We start from the raw sequence: 15604 nt of genomic DNA, 5'->3' as shown, positions 1-15604 counted from the left end.
ACCCTCTAAAAAGAGGGGGGGTCATCTTCCCTTAAAGTGGAAGTTCCATTTTTGGGTGGAACTCCTCTTTAAATCTACTCCCACCCCTATTCTAAGCCTATTCTGTTTACCCAGTAAAATAAAAGATGTCTATACTTACCTATTCTGAAGTCGCTCTGGTCCTGCCACATGATCAGGTCCCACCTCTACACTGAAGGCAGAGCTGGGACATTAGACAAACGGATGCCCTATATTAAGCCTATAGGTCAGGGATAGGCAACCTTTGGAGCACATTGTTTCCAAAGAAATAGAATGTGCTGGTTTTATAATTAATGTCAACTTCACACTCTCAAATCACGAAAAGGATTTTTTGCCAGAGACATTCTTTGACTCAAATGCCTAGATGGATGGGACCTGGACCCCAGGGTGAGGAATTCAGATTTCAGTAGGGTTCTGCCTGTAATGCAACCTTTTCAGCGCTGGACCTTCTGTGTTAGAACCTTGAGCAGTTACACACTGACCAAGGTGTTACAGTACAGGTCCAGGGTAGACCCTGGTGTGTATGGGACCAAGACCCTGAGGGTCTGATGTGTCAGTGCTCACCATGGTGGCTGAAGATTGGATCCTGGCTTATAGTATCTTGTGGTTGGTGAGTGGCCCTTTAGGGAGTCATTTCCTTCCCTCCCCACTAGAAATGATGCAGGAAAATGTGGAAATTATTTTTAGATACCATCATTTTGGTTCTTCCTCCTACAACGATTGGTCTAGGGCAGGGATATGCAATTAGCAGACCTCCAGCTGTTACAAAACTACAAGTCCCATGAGGCATAGCAAGACTCTGACAGCCACAAGCATGACACCCAGAGGCATGATGGGATTTGTAGTTTTGCAACAGCTGGAGGTCCGCTAATTGCATATCCCTAGTTTAGGGGCTTTTAGTCTATAATGTGTATTAGTTCAATTGGCTGTAGGATATTGTGCTAATAATAATGTCACTATCCTTGCTTCCTTAGGTGTTGTACTTTCCTGACCGCTGGTGGCATGCCACCCTAAACCTGGACACCAGCGTCTTCATCTCAACATTCCTCGGATAGTGAACATTTTCATGGTCAAACAGTTCACATCAACACCCCCAAACCTCAGGGATCATAAACTGACAATGATCTATTGACAGCAGCCAAGGTTGTAGCAGTCAGGATCCACTTCTGTGAAGTTCACACTGTTGGTTTCCTCTTTTTTTTAAGGACCACGATTCCAAAATGTTAGAGGAAATATCTACTTCATTCCTTCAAGTTTTGCACATAATTTTATATTAAGATCAACTGACTTTTAAATAATTTTATGACTGTTTTGTTTCTCAGTAAAACAATGTTTGCTGATGATGCATCTGGACTATTGAAAGAATTTAGTAATTAAATCTTAATTTATGAAAACTGTGCTGCCTTTTTTATGGAAGTTTTACATTTGCCTCCCTTTTTGAACTTTATTTTCAGCCTGGTACTTTAGCTTGAGGGTCAGAGGTCACCTGAAGTCAGCTGCAACTCTATTTAACCACTTGCCAACCAGCCGCCACAGGTATACTGGTTGGCTCCACTGGAGAAATCGCCATAGGTGTACGTTGGGCTCATAGACTGCGATCTGTGAGCGCACTCCCATTGGCCAGCAGGAAAGCCAAATCGGTGGGTCTGCCGGCCGCCTGCGATCGTTCCTCCGCAGTGACAGAACGGGGGTCTGCCATAGTAAACAAGGCAGATCTCTGTTCAGTCAGGGGATGACACACAGATTCTCTCTTTCTGTAACGCAGGTAGATGGATGTGTGTTGTTCCAGGCAGCCCATACCATTAGTACACACAGTGAGGGAACACGTTTAACCCCAATTTAAAAAAAAAAAAAACCCTTCCCAGCCAGTGCCATTAGTACAATGTCAGTGCATATTTTTAGCAATGATCACTGTAATAATATAACTCGTTCCTAAACAAGTGTCAAAAATGTCAGGTATGCGATCTGTTGGCAATCGTGCTAAAAATCGCAGATCACCACCATTACTAAAATAAAAATAAATAAATGTCAAATCTATCCTATATTTTGTAGACGATATAACTTTTGCGCAAACCAATCACTATACGCTTATTGGGTTTTTTTTTTTTTTGTTTGTTTGTTTTTTTTACCAAAAATATGTAGCAGAATACAAATTTGCCAAAATTGATGAAGAAATTTGATTTTAAAAAAAATTATTATTCTGTATGTTTTAGAGCAGAAAATAACATTTTTTGTTTTTTATTAATCAAAATTGTTGATTCTTCATAGCGTAAACATTTAAAAAACAAAACAAAAAAACAGGTGATCAAATGCATGACATCTCCTGGGCTTATCTCTATTGATATCCAAGTTTATTGCACTGCCGGAAGAAGGCTGTAGCTGTATTTCTGGAAGTCCACCACTGATGCTTTAGGTCTAAGCATCTTCAACATTAGACTCGGTGAAGCTGCTATGCCTGCCCCTTACCTCCCTCCTGCCCAATCACAGAAGCCTTTGTATTATGACAACTCATTCCCAAAATACAAAGGCTTCTCTGAATGGGCACCAGAGGGGTGGGCATAGCTGCTCTGTGTGCCTCTCTTTCTCTCACAGCCCCTAGTGTCAGCGAATGTATCAGCAGAGCAAAAAAAAACCTGTCAGATAAATAGCGATAAGTTGAGGAGATGTAATGCACCAACTTCATCTAAGCCTAGGCTGTCATGCACAGACCCTCCGAGTGACAAATCACCATGCCAGCCTGGGCTTACAATCCTCCTGCAGTGAACGATTCCCTTCAAGCGAGGAGGGGGCCTCAAGGATGGAGCATGAGGTTAGGGGGTTGGTTAAAACTGAACTCCAGCACAGTATTGCATCTTATATGAGGCACGTGCATTTCCCCTACTGAAATCTTGAAGCGATTTGTGTATTTCTTCCTGGACTGAGCAGTAAATTGTACCTCTGTGCAGGAGCTTCCTGTAATAAAGACCGCGCTCTCTGTCCTCTTGTGCAGGGTGACTGGTCTCATCTCCGTCACCCCTCCTGTAGTTTTCTGCAGGCAGCCTATATAAGGGTGGCGCACACAGAGCAGCCCCCGATCCACTGCTCATGTCCCCTGCTGGTGCTGCAGGCTCTTCCTCTTTTCCAAGTGCCTCCAGAGCAAGCTCACTGGCTGTGATTGACAGCAGTGTGAGCCCATTAGGGCGAGACCAACCCAGGAAAGCAGCAGCTCTCGTGCACCTCACTGGATCGCGAATTGGAGGGGGGCTGCACACTGAAGACTTTTTACTTTCATGCATACAATGCATGAAGGTGAAAAAAAGAGACTTCAGCCTTTAGAACCACTTTTAAAGCTGAAGCTCTGCTTCAAGAATCCACATCATCAGCTAAATAAGAAAGCCATGAGACAAAACAGCTTTCCAAGGTGAACCCAGTTCCTGTCGTTACCTAGAAAGAATCCACAACCCGCAACGGCATTAACTCTTTTTTTTAATGTACGCACTGTGCATTCACAGACGAGGTGCCACAACGTAAAGTGTCTTCTACGAGAGTCAGTCAGTGGCCACACACGCACAGGAGACGCCAGAATATATTTACATCGGCTATGTACACAAAGAAAGCAAACAAGTTCAACGGGAAAAAAAAATAATATCCAATTCTTTGGGATGCCCACTCTATCCAGCACAATTATCAGTAGGGGCTCAAAGGGGGTTAGTAGTTGACGTTACGGCTGGTAACAGTAGCTTGTCCTCAGACACTTCTGCCCTTTCTCCAGGAGGGTTCTGCACATTGTGAAAGTCTGTTAGAAAATGATTAGACTGGAAAAAAATAAAAACAAAAATATTGGCGTAAAATCATGCAACTTGTCGGACACGCTGGATGTCACAACAAGGGGTTAACCAATCAAAACACAAGCCAGAAGTAGAACGTTTTGCTCGCTGCAAAGCGAGGTTGTCCTTTACACCACGTCAGTGCCGAATCTGGTGGAAGGTTAAACTGTTACTGAAGGTTAATATGAGGTCGGTGAGAATGAGGTTCTGCGCATTTTTTTTCTACATTGGAGTCCCCAGATTGTAAATAGGGCTGTGGTGCCACCGCTAACCAGTACTCCACGCGGAAAACTACACGACAGAGCCACATAACACTGAAAATTAGTCAAAACAAAAAAAAGGGCATGGAGTCAGTCATATATTTGTACATTTCAAAGGGGAGGGGGAGGTTGACGATCCTTTTTCTGCTATCATACCTATGGGGACTCTTCCTGCACAATGCAGTGAACTCAATGCCAGCTTTATTCATATGTATGACTGCACTTCAAGTCTCCATGCTCTTCAAGCAGCACTGTAGGTTTTAGCAAGTCTGTTAATGCTACAGACATCTTCAGAGATCTCTAAAAAAGGTCAAAGCTTCTGTTTCAGCTCTAGGAACTGCAAATCTATCATTCCATCTGCGTAGACCAGAAGGGGTGATATACATACTGCTGTAGTGGGACCGGACCTTTGAACCGGCCAGAAGCACAGGTGGACAAGACAAATAGCAGCTCTCAGACAATCCTTGGATAGGGAAACTTTTGGCCTGTCTGGTTTTCTAGCGGATGGATGTAGCAGGCGACACTAGACACGCAGATGAGATGAGTAAGGCATGAGGCAGAACAGGCACGTTATGAAACGCGGAGGGAGGGGGAGGGGGGAGGGAGCAGTCTGGAGCTGAAACATTGTAGGCCCAGACCAATGGGAATCGTCCACCATTTCAGTAGTCTTCCACCCAACCGTTCTCCGATATGAAGGCATCGATAACCTCTTTCATGGCTAGGTTTGGAATCAGCTGGTCTTGGGTCAGGGGACTCCGAGTCACAGGGTCAAAATGGCCAACTCTCTGCAGGAGAAAATAAAGCAGAAATATTGCAGGTTTCCATTAGCTTAATCCCTGAAGTCTGGCAAAAACATGGCTCTCACAAATGTGGCCCTCGCAACTTTCCTGCAGCTGCGGCATCCCCCCCCCCGTCTCAGTAGTTGGCATCAGAGAGGGTGACAGCACTCTAGTAAAGTAAAGTCAGCAGCTACATAAACTGTAGCTGCTGGCTTTAAAAAAAAAAAAAAAAAAAAAAAAGTCACTCACCTGTCAAGGGTTCCAGCGCTGTGCTCTCCCAACCGGGTTGCTTCACCGCTCTTCAGTGCTGGCACCGGCATCATAACTGTGGGCAGCCAACTGTAACTGCTTCACAGCGGCTGCCCACTGCACCTTGCGAATGGTCCCGCAGTCTCTTGGGACCCAAGAGGACATGTCCCAAGAGGCTGCAGGGAGAGGAGGGGGGGAGACAAACTTCCGCTCTGATTGCCCAAGCAGTCAGTTTGGAAGTGGGAGCGCGTACCTGGTATTGACAGGTTTCAACACCCCCAAACAGATATGCCAAAGGGGGGGGGGGTGAACAGTAAAATGTCCCTTTTTGGGTGAAGTTCCATTTTAAGTATACACAGTCATACATTTGTTGCGCTATAGATCTTTAGTATCAGTTGGTTCAATAAAATATCAGCAGCCAGCACAATATTGAAGCCAGTCAATAAGATATATAATGGTAAGTGTGCAGTGCTTTAGAAACCCAAAAGGATAATCGAGGAATAGTAGTTCAATCTGCGATAGACATCGAATAAGGAGACCCGTCAGTAAGGATGAGCTGAGGTGTGTTCGCAAACAGCACGTGCAGAGCCTGCCAGGAAGTCGGCACTGCACATCGCTAATCACAGACAGCGAGACATTTGCCGATCTCTGCAGCCGCGCATCGGGGACAATGTCTCCCTGCCTGTGATTAGCGCTCCGCAATGACGACTTCCTGGAGGGCTCTGCATGTGCTGTTTGCGACACACGCCTGAGCTCATCCTTACCTGAAAATACAGCAGCTTACCCCATGTGGTGGACCCTCATCACAAAGGTCACATCAGTTTATGTAGAGTAAACTCAGGTAAGAAGGAAGTCCATCAATCTCCATACACTTAGTGGCAGCAGACCAAATATAGTGGATGCAGCAAACCTGGATGGGATTCTCCTTGTTCAAAAATTAGCCTCCAGCGGTAATCAAATATAGGTCATCCCATGCAGACAAAGAAGGCGATAAACCTCTTTACGCAGTACATCATAACAGTATTTATTTAGATAAAAAAAAAAAAACACAATTGAAATTTCACTCACATTGCTGACAAACAAAAGCAAGCTGTATGTATACAGCCTCTCCCCACCAGAAAGATGGCCGCCGTATCCCAGCATGCACTAGCGTCATGCACTCCTCCCTACGTCGTTTCATGAGAGACTCATGTCATCGGGGGTATCGCTAAACGGACACTTGAGTAGTTTATATATGCTGGACACAGTAATTTATATGCGGAAGTGGGATGTGCTCCAAATACAGGATGTGAAAACACTGCTCACAGATATATGAGCAGCCAAGTCTACATCCTCTATTAACAAAAGAACACCTCCTTTAATCAAAAAGGAATGTTGCAAAAGAACTATAAAAACACTATGGCATAATAAAATGCTAGTATATAATATATACAGATTGTAAAGGATCTTTATAAAAAAAAAAAACGAATATTATACTCAGACACAGCGCCATCTTGTGTATTGAGGAAAAATTACACGCAACCATATAAACATACAAACATGTGAATACAATGTATAAAATTGGATTTTCACCTACAGAATTAAAATAATACTTAAATAATTTCTTTTATTTTCCCCATCCTATATATTTTTTACGGAAAACTACCTAAAAGCAATGGGATGTTTCAGCATCAACCAATTAAACCATTCATCGCGAATTACTGATGATTGCATTAAGATCCCATTCCACATTCATACAGTGAGGATTGTAAGTTCTGGCCTTATAGATCCATTGGGTCTCCAATTTGTACACCCCTCTGGTATATGGCTACCTCTCCAGTTTCCCATAAATGTATCAACGCCCAAAAAAACGGTACCCTTTAGGCTTCTGTTGTGATGGGTAGCGTAATGGTGGGACAAACTATGTTTTGTCAATAGAGGATGTAGACTTGGCTGCTCATATATGTGAGCAGGGTTTTCACATCCTGTATTTGGAGCACATCTCACTTCCACATATCAATTACTGTGTCCAGCATATATAAACTACTCAAGCGTCCATTTAGCCATGCCTCCGACAACGTGAATCTCTCATGAAACGACATAGGGAGGAGTCGGCAAACTACTGCATGCTGGGACACGGCGGCCATCTTTCTGGTGGGGAGAGGCTGTATACATAGCTTGTTTTTTTTTGTTGCCAATTGTGAGTGAAATTTCAATTGTTTTTATCTGAATAAATACAGTTATTATGTACTGCGCAATGAGGTTTATCTCCTTTTTGTCTGCATTGGATGACATATTTGATGATTACCGCTGGAGGGTAATTTTTGAACAAGGAGAATCCCATTCAGGTTTGCTGCATCCACTATATCCGGTCTACTGCCACTAAGTGTATGAAGATTGATGTGCTTCCTTCTTACCCGAGTTTACATTACATAAGCTGATGTGACCTTTGTGATGAGGGTCCACCACATGGGGTAAGCGGCTGTATTGTCGGGTGCTGGTGACGGTCTCCCTATTCCATGTCTATCGCAGATTGAACTACTATTGAACTTTTGTTCCTGGATTGTCCTTTTTGGATTCTAAAGCGCTGCACACTTACCATTATAGATCTTGTTATTGACTTCCTTCAATATTGTGCTGGCTGCTGATATCTTATTGAACCAACTGATACTAAAGATCCATAGCGCAACAAATTATTTTTCATCTGTATGACTATGAATACTTAAAAACGGAGCTTCTCCCAAAAAGGGACGTTCCGCAATTTCAAGTAGTTTTAAATGCGAATTATAATATATGCGGTTATAATATACTGCGCAATGAGGTTTATCTCCTTTTTGTCTGCATGGGATGACATATTTATATATTTGATGATTACCGCCGGAGGATAATTTTTGAGTCATATATAAATTTATTTTATACTTTTGGGATTCTAACACGCTATAATAATAAATGATATTTATAGATATATATATATATATATATATATATATATATATAATATCATTTATTATTATAGCGTGTTAGAATCCCAAAAGTATAAAATAAATTTATGTGTGTGTGATATATACATCTATTTAGACACACACACACACACACACACACACACACATCTATCTATATACACATACACACACAAATTGGGACTATTCAAGGTGTTTTGGGTAATATCTTATACATGGAGAGCAAGCAGCCAAACAAAACTATTTAATTGGCAGCTCCTCATTTTAAAAAACAGTATTCTGATTTTTAATTAGACGGTGTTCTGTTTTGTAACCGGCTGCTATGGAAACATTCTTCAGCTTTTACTATTCATTTCCTGGTAATGTAATCCAGTATTTGCAAAAGGATATTACCTGCAAGTGCTCCTCTATGTCTTTTCTGTCGTAGGTGATCCCGCTGGGTGTTATGCAAGGCTCTCTCATCAGCTCAAAGCTGATCTTCCCGCACAGGTAATCCGGGATGTCCCGCTTCTGTGCAAGGACACAAGTACAAGATATTTCGTTAATGACACAGCCGCACAATCCCTGACTAAATATACACAGTCACATTCACATGTCACTCTTCATACAAAAAGGAATACATGTGCTGCTAATCCATCCTATAACCAGCACCCTTTGTGGCTTTTCTGTTTCAATGTCTTTGCTTTCAATAAAGAAAATGTACAAACTAGAATAAATGTCTGGTGTGAAAGCACTTTGGATTTCAAGACAGTACAAGCTACAGCTTCAGGTCAGTCCACCCTTGTCCACGCTTACGGCGGGTGAACGGCTGGCTTGTTGCTGAGACTGTAGGCACAATACAACAGATGACCGCACTCCAGCTATAAACAGAACGTCTTTATTAATGGTTATGCATAAAGCAGGCAAGAGACCTCTTACAAGTTACACTCAGTCTATGATTAAAGTGAATCTAAAGGCAATTTTTTTTTATTAACAAACATGTCATACTTCACTGCTCTGTGCAATGGTTGTGACTAAAGCAGCCCTGATCTTTCTTTTCTGGGGTCCCCCACTGGTGCTCTGGGCTTTACACCCACCCCACCAAGTGCCCCCAGAACAAGCCACTTTGCTCTGGGGTCACCTGTGCACGCTCGCTCCTGAGCTGGCTGTGCATTTCCTTTGACACACACACACCGTGGCTAGGCCATGCACCCGGCTCTCTCCTCACTGCCTGTTATTGACAGCAGGAGCCAATGGCTCCCGCTGCTGCCTCTGTCCAATAAGGAGAGAGAGAGCCAAGAGAGCTGCTGCTCTCGTGCACATTGCATGATTGAGATCAGGCTTGGGTATGTATTTAGAGGGGACTGGAGAGCTGCATGCAGAAGGTTTTTTTTACCTTAATGCTTAGAATGCAGTAAGGTAAAAAACCTTCTACCTTTAGAACCACTTTAAGCGCTGGTCAGCATGAAGCATGTAAGAAGTTATCTAACCACTTAACGACCGGAAGATTTGCCTCCTTAATGACCAGGCCATTTTTTGTGATACGGCACTGCGTCGCTTTAACCGACAATTGTGCGGTCATTCGATGTCGTACCGGAAAAAAAATTACGTCTTTTTTTTCCCCCACAAATAAAGCTCTTTTGGTGGTATTTGATCACCTCTGCGTTTTTTTTGTTTTTTTTTTGCGCTATAAACAAAAACAATGCGACAATTTTGAAAAAATTTCTTCATCAGTTTAGGCCAATATATATTATTCTATATATATTTTTGGCAAAGAAAAAAAAAATATATCGCAATAAGCGTATATTGATTGGTTTGTGCAAGAGTTATAGCATCTAAAAACTATGGGAAAGGACACATCGGACACTTTTCACACTATTTTTGGACCACTGACATTTATACAGCGATCTGAGCTATAAAAACGCACTGATTACTGTGTAAAATGTCACTGGCAGGGAAGGGGTTAACACTAGGGGCCGATCAAGGGGTTAAATGTGTTCCCTCATAAGTGTTTCTTACTGTGGGGGGAGATCACTGTTCGTAATCACTAAAAGCAGCAAATGTGTCTCTTCTCCCCTGTCAGAAGAGGGATTTGTGTGTGTACACACACACACACACACACACACACACACACACACACACACACACACACACACACACACACACACACCCGTTCTGGCTCTCGTGCCCCGCAAACATACCCACCGGTGACACGCAACGAGTCCCCCGCCATGCAGCGGGCACCTGCTATGGCTCTTAAGAGGGGCCAACGTAGCGGTACATCGTTTTGCGTAAATGTGCTTGAGCCGGTCAGCAAGTGGTTAATAATAATAATAATAATAAACACAACAATCTATATAAATATACTTATCTTTGCTGAAGAGAGGGGTCCTGACTTCACTTATTTTTTGACCTATGCATTACAGCTCCATGTTCTTGCATGTAGGGCATCTGTGTGTACTAAGGTGGCAATAGCTTAACTCCTTCGGTTGGCTGTTGGCTTGCCTCTCAGGTTTAGAGGAGGAATGCGCAGACCTGACAACTAGCCAAAATGGAGTGTTCATGGCAGACATGCTGCCAATTGCAAGGCAGGGACTTAGCCTAGTCAGCCTACAAGTGGAAGTTCAATTAGCGCTATCTCCAAGTAAGAAACTTTTTAACGGATTAACAAAAAAAATGAACCTAAACCCAACTCCGACCACAATAAGGCAGGCCATAGATTATGCGATTTTCCCGTGGTTGCAGGAAAGGAGAAAAAAAAACCGCTCAATTCCCTAATCAACACCATCAGTGTTAATGGGGGAATCCCTCCCATGGAGAAATTGTGCTGCATTCAGCTCTGGACGGAGAGAGGAGAGAAAGCAGTGTGAATTTCAAATTCCTAGACCGCTGGAGCCTTGACAGCTCAGGATTGTGGAAAATACACTGTGGAGACCGGAGGAGTGGGATCCTTGGACAGGTAAGTGTCCATTGATTAACCACTTCCAGACCGCCGCACGCCGATATACATCCTAACTTTGAAGAGGAATATCGTTGTTATGGCAGCTAGCTGCTGCCATAACCTCAGTATCCTCTTCTTCAATCGGCGGTTCCGGTTTCCGTCTCTGGAGCGGATTCGGCATGAGATCACTTTTATCGGCGACAGGAGAGGGGGCCCCCCTCTGCTGCTTACCAGAGTGGTGGAGTTAATCAGATGTTACCCCTTGCTGGGTATGGTATGCAGAGGAGTGAGTGGAAGATGGCTCCCACCCAACTCCATACCATTGCAGGGCGGAAGCAATGTCAAAATGTCACTTCTGCCCATAGCTCTTAAAAAGGGCAATTTTTTTTATTTTTTATTGCATTTTTGTGTAAATATGAGATCTGAGGTCTTTTTTACCCGATATATCATGTTTAAGAGGTCCTGTCATGTTAATTTTCTATTGTCAGGGATGTTTACATTCCTTTTAATAGGAATAAAAGTGACACAATTTTATTTTTTATCTTTATTTATCTTTATTTTTTTAAAAGAACAGTGTAAAAAAAAAAAAAATTAAAAAAAAAAAAAAAGGTAAAACGCTCCCAGTCCTGATGAGCTCACGTGCAGAAGGAAACACATACATGAGTAGCGCCCGCATATGAAAACGGTGTTCAAACCACACACGTGAGGTATGGCTGCGATCGGTAGGGCGAGAGCAATAATTCTAGCCCTAGAGCTCCTCTAACTAAAAACTGGTAACCTGTAGCATTTTTTAAACATCACCTATGGAGATTTTTTTAAGGGTAAAAGTTTGTCGCCATTCCACAAGGCAGGCACAATTTTGAAGCGTGACATGTTGGGTATCAATTTACTCAGTGTAACATTATATTTCACAATATAAAAATATATATATATATATATATATATATATATATATATATATATATATATATATATATATATATATATATATATATATATATATATATATATATCACAATTGGGCTAACTTTATTGTTGTCTTATTTTTTTAATTTAAAAAAAATAATTTTTTCCCCCAAAAAGTGCGCTTGTAAGACCGCTGCACAAATATGGTGAGAGAGAAAGTATTGCAACGATCGTCATTTTATTCTCCAAGTAACTTTCTAGCAATAAAAACAGTTTTTAACTTGTAAACAACAAATCTCAAAAAAGAGGCTCGGTCCTAAGTGGCTAAAAGTCAGCAGCTATAGGATTTGTAGCTACTGACTTGTTTATTTAAATTTTTTTTTTTTTTTTTTACAGACTAAACCTCCTTCTTTAGGTGCTATGCAGGTCTCCTATACCCCAGAGCGCTGCCACCATGTCATCGCCTCCCTCTTTACCTGGCCATTCACAAAGCAAAGCCTGGTGCTGTCAGCATTGTGAATGGCAGAGAAGAGGTGGTGGAGACACAACCGTAGTGCTGGGGCCCGAGACCTGCAGCACGTACATCCAAGCAGCCTGGAAGTAAAGTGGAAGCTGTACTAATCTTTGCTGGTAGAGGAGTGGTTTTGTGGGATGTGGTTTACATACACTTTCAAAGTTTTCTGTACGGGAAGATTCTCTAGCAAAAAGATTAAGGATAAAAAGTTCCAGCCTTGTGCAGCCCCTCAATTTCACTCAAAAGCCTCTTCATCATTTTGTTCAATTTTATGACTGCAGATCGCGTTTCCAAGTGCTCCAAACCTTCTTGAAGACTTTCTGCTTATCTGTTTTAGATCTACTTTCAAGTAGGATTTTATGTACAAGATAGAAGGGATCAGTCCACCCTAAAGTGCTATTAAGAAAGCTTTGCTTCATTTTATAGTTTGTCACTATAAAGGCGCATCCATATTTTACTAATTAAAAATTAAATCTCTGCTTCCTGCTTAGCAGCACATGTATTAATATTTTGTGATTCTTGGTGCAAGTTTAAGGGGTACGTCTGAGTGACTTAAAAATGATGTGGCTTATCCTGTGATTGATCTATCTCAGCGGTTGTTCAGTGCGGTTGATGGTTGCATTGTTTGACATACAGATAGTCGGAAGGAGAGAAAAAGAAAAAAAAAAAAAAAAAAAAGAAGAAGGGGGGGAGGCTCACCTGCCACTTCACTTATTTAAAGGATACGTTCACCTTTTGTAACGTGCAATACCCATATTCAGGGTATAACATGTTACAAATATACCGCAAAAATGTGCATCTATTTTTTTTTTTATATGAACTTATCCTTTAAATGGTAACCATTTAAATAAAATGAACCATTATCTACATTAATATATGGATTACTCACCTTGCGTTTTTCATCTACTTGAGAAAATAGCTCATCCATCTCTGCCAAATACTTATCCTGCACAATAAAGAAAGAAGCAGAAGTTTTTTGTTTTTTTCATATGGTGCTGACTTATAACAAGGTAGATTAAACCAGTCCCATCAGTCTCTGCTCCGGAGGAGCTTAAAAATAGAACTCCACCCAATTCACAGAACATTTATTACATGACATGCCTGCAACCCTCAGGCAAACCATGAGAAATCATTGTAAGGAAATGCTTCCAAACATTTATTTTTTCTAAGTTTGTTTTTCAGTTCTTATTCCTTGTCTGGAGTTCAGCTAAGGTGACTGTCAATAGCTAAAAAAAAATAAAAAATAAAAATTGAAAAATTGAAAACTGAATATGCGGCATAAAAGAATGTTTATATCTTCAACAGTTTGCATTTCCGGGTGGGTCAGATACCCATGTCCATGATGTATGATGTGGTTCCATCCACAGGCCTCTCCTTACTAGTGGTGACTTAGCCAGCGGGTAGAGCCACAGAGCAGAGTGGGGACCATGGGGTTGATTTACTAAAGGCAAATGACTGTGCACGCTACAAAGTGCAGTTGCTCCAGAGCTTAGTAAATGAGGTGACCCTCTGTTGACTTCCAGCATTCAATCATGTGCAAGCAAAAATGCAAAAAATGTATTTTATTTTTTTATTTGTCTTACATGTGATTGGGTGTTCTTTGCAAAGTGAAGCTTCACCTCATTTACTAAGAGCTGGTGCAACTACAATTTGCAAAGTGCACAGTCTATTTGCCTTTAATAAACCAACCCCAATGTTTCCGACATACATGGAAGTGTTTTAGGTGTGAAGATTCTTTGGTGGCCAGAGTTTCTTGAAGCCCTTGGCGCTAACCCTTTAAGGTGTTCTGAAAGGTGGCATTCCTGATATTGTGACTGCTGTGATTAGCCGATGCGGTTGTCACATGATCGAGAGGCTCTAAACTGTAAACAGTGCTTGGGAGATGTTGGCGACTACTCAGTCACTGCTGAGAGCGTGCAGTGAGTGTGCTCTCAGCACAGAACAGTGGAGCAAGCATACATAATACATATACATACACACACGGCAGCTCTCCTGCACAGGTTTGTGTACCTAGTACATGTTCCTGCACTTCCAGGTCTGGGGTGTGCACGCATGCCGCTGGCGACCCATTCCCGCTATGATTGGACACATAGGGTCCAGAGGACTCTATGTCTGCCGGGACCCACCAATCGTTCGGGACACAAGGAGCATTGCGGTCTGCCTATTTAAACAAGGCAGACTGCCGTTCTGTCAGTAAAGAAGGCATTTATTCTGTGTTTCTGCAAAGTAGGAATATGGATCTCTGCCTTCCCACAGTACAATCACCTCCCACACAGTAACCAATCACAGGTTAGGCATACAATTAACCCCTTTTATTTGGGTAAAGCGTCGTATGACCACTCAATTGTCAGTTAAAGTAATGCAGTGCTGTATCTGGTCATGAAGGGGGGGGGGGGGGGGTTAAATCTTCTGGAGGTGAAGTCCTTAAGGATCACCTGCCGTGTAGAAGCATGTGCATTACGCTGGCAGAGAGACAGGTTAAGCAACTGCATGTTTGGATGGGGGGGGGGGGTTGATTTTCATTGTTACGAAATAAACATTCAAAGCGCAAATAATTCCTATATGTAGTAAAATTGATATGTAGCAAAGATACCTAACAAAAAAAAAAAAAAAAAAAGTGCATATGGTGCAGTCCAAGTCCTCAAATTATGCTGATCAGTATCAAGGAACTTAGTAAAATAAATAAAGCATTAAATATAGTGCAGTCCAAATTTTCAGAATATGCTGCTCAATACCAAAATCTTGGGGTTGATTTATTAAAACAAGAGAGTGCAAAGTTTGGCTACCATGCACAGCTGTACCAATCACCTTCTAACTTCAGTTTGTTCAAATAAGCCTTGGGAGAAAAAAAAAAACCTGAAGCTGATTGGTTTCTATGCAGAGCTGCCCCAGGATTTTGCATTCTCCAGTTTAGTAAATCAACCCCATTAGTGAAAATAAAAAGTCCATATAGCTCAATTTAGTGCAAAAAACATGCCAAAGAAATCAAAATTGTGCGCTACATTGGTTCACAATACAGCACAAATTTTAGATTTTTATGGCAGGGTTGCAGTTTTTTTTTTTTTTTTTTCCCAACCAGATTGGGAATACATGGACTTTTCAGTAAGTTTTTTTGATATATATCAGCCCATTTTGAACATTTGGACAGTGCTATATTTACTGTTATTTTTTATTTTTTTTACTAGGTCTTGATACTGATCAGCATAATTGAGG

The 15604-nt window shown here is 41.8% G+C and overlaps 2 protein-coding genes across 4 annotated transcripts in view; one reads left to right on the top strand and one right to left on the bottom strand.

Moving 5' to 3' along the window:
• The window catches only part of JMJD8 (jumonji domain containing 8), a 28614-nt gene extending 27202 nt beyond the window's left edge, over positions 1 to 1412 (top strand). For both annotated transcript variants that reach the window (XM_077449548.1, XM_077449549.1), the window contains exon 10: positions 993 to 1412. In XM_077449548.1, the coding sequence (XP_077305674.1) occupies positions 993 to 1073 (81 nt within the window). In that variant the 3' untranslated portion in view covers positions 1074 to 1412. The remainder of the gene's footprint in view (positions 1 to 992) is intronic.
• Positions 1413 to 3463: 2051 nt separating this feature from the next.
• Positions 3464 to 15604, bottom strand: part of STUB1 (STIP1 homology and U-box containing protein 1) — a 38037-nt gene continuing 25896 nt past the window's right edge. For both annotated transcript variants that reach the window (XM_077449546.1, XM_077449547.1), the window contains 3 exons: positions 13281 to 13337; positions 8445 to 8561; positions 3464 to 4869 (listed from right to left, as the gene is read on the bottom strand). In XM_077449546.1, coding sequence (XP_077305672.1) covers positions 4744 to 4869; positions 8445 to 8561; positions 13281 to 13337 — 300 coding nt within the window. In that variant the 3' untranslated portion in view covers positions 3464 to 4743. The remainder of the gene's footprint in view (positions 4870 to 8444; positions 8562 to 13280; positions 13338 to 15604) is intronic.

This window comes from Lithobates pipiens, unplaced genomic scaffold (genome assembly GCF_037356315.1).
Source record: "Lithobates pipiens isolate NorthernLeopardFrog02 unplaced genomic scaffold, aLitPip1_a1.2 Scaffold_22, whole genome shotgun sequence".
Lineage (NCBI taxonomy): Eukaryota > Metazoa > Chordata > Amphibia > Anura > Ranidae > Lithobates > Lithobates pipiens.
The sequence above is the reverse complement of the archived record's forward strand: the minus strand, read 5'-3'. Positions and strand labels throughout refer to the sequence as shown.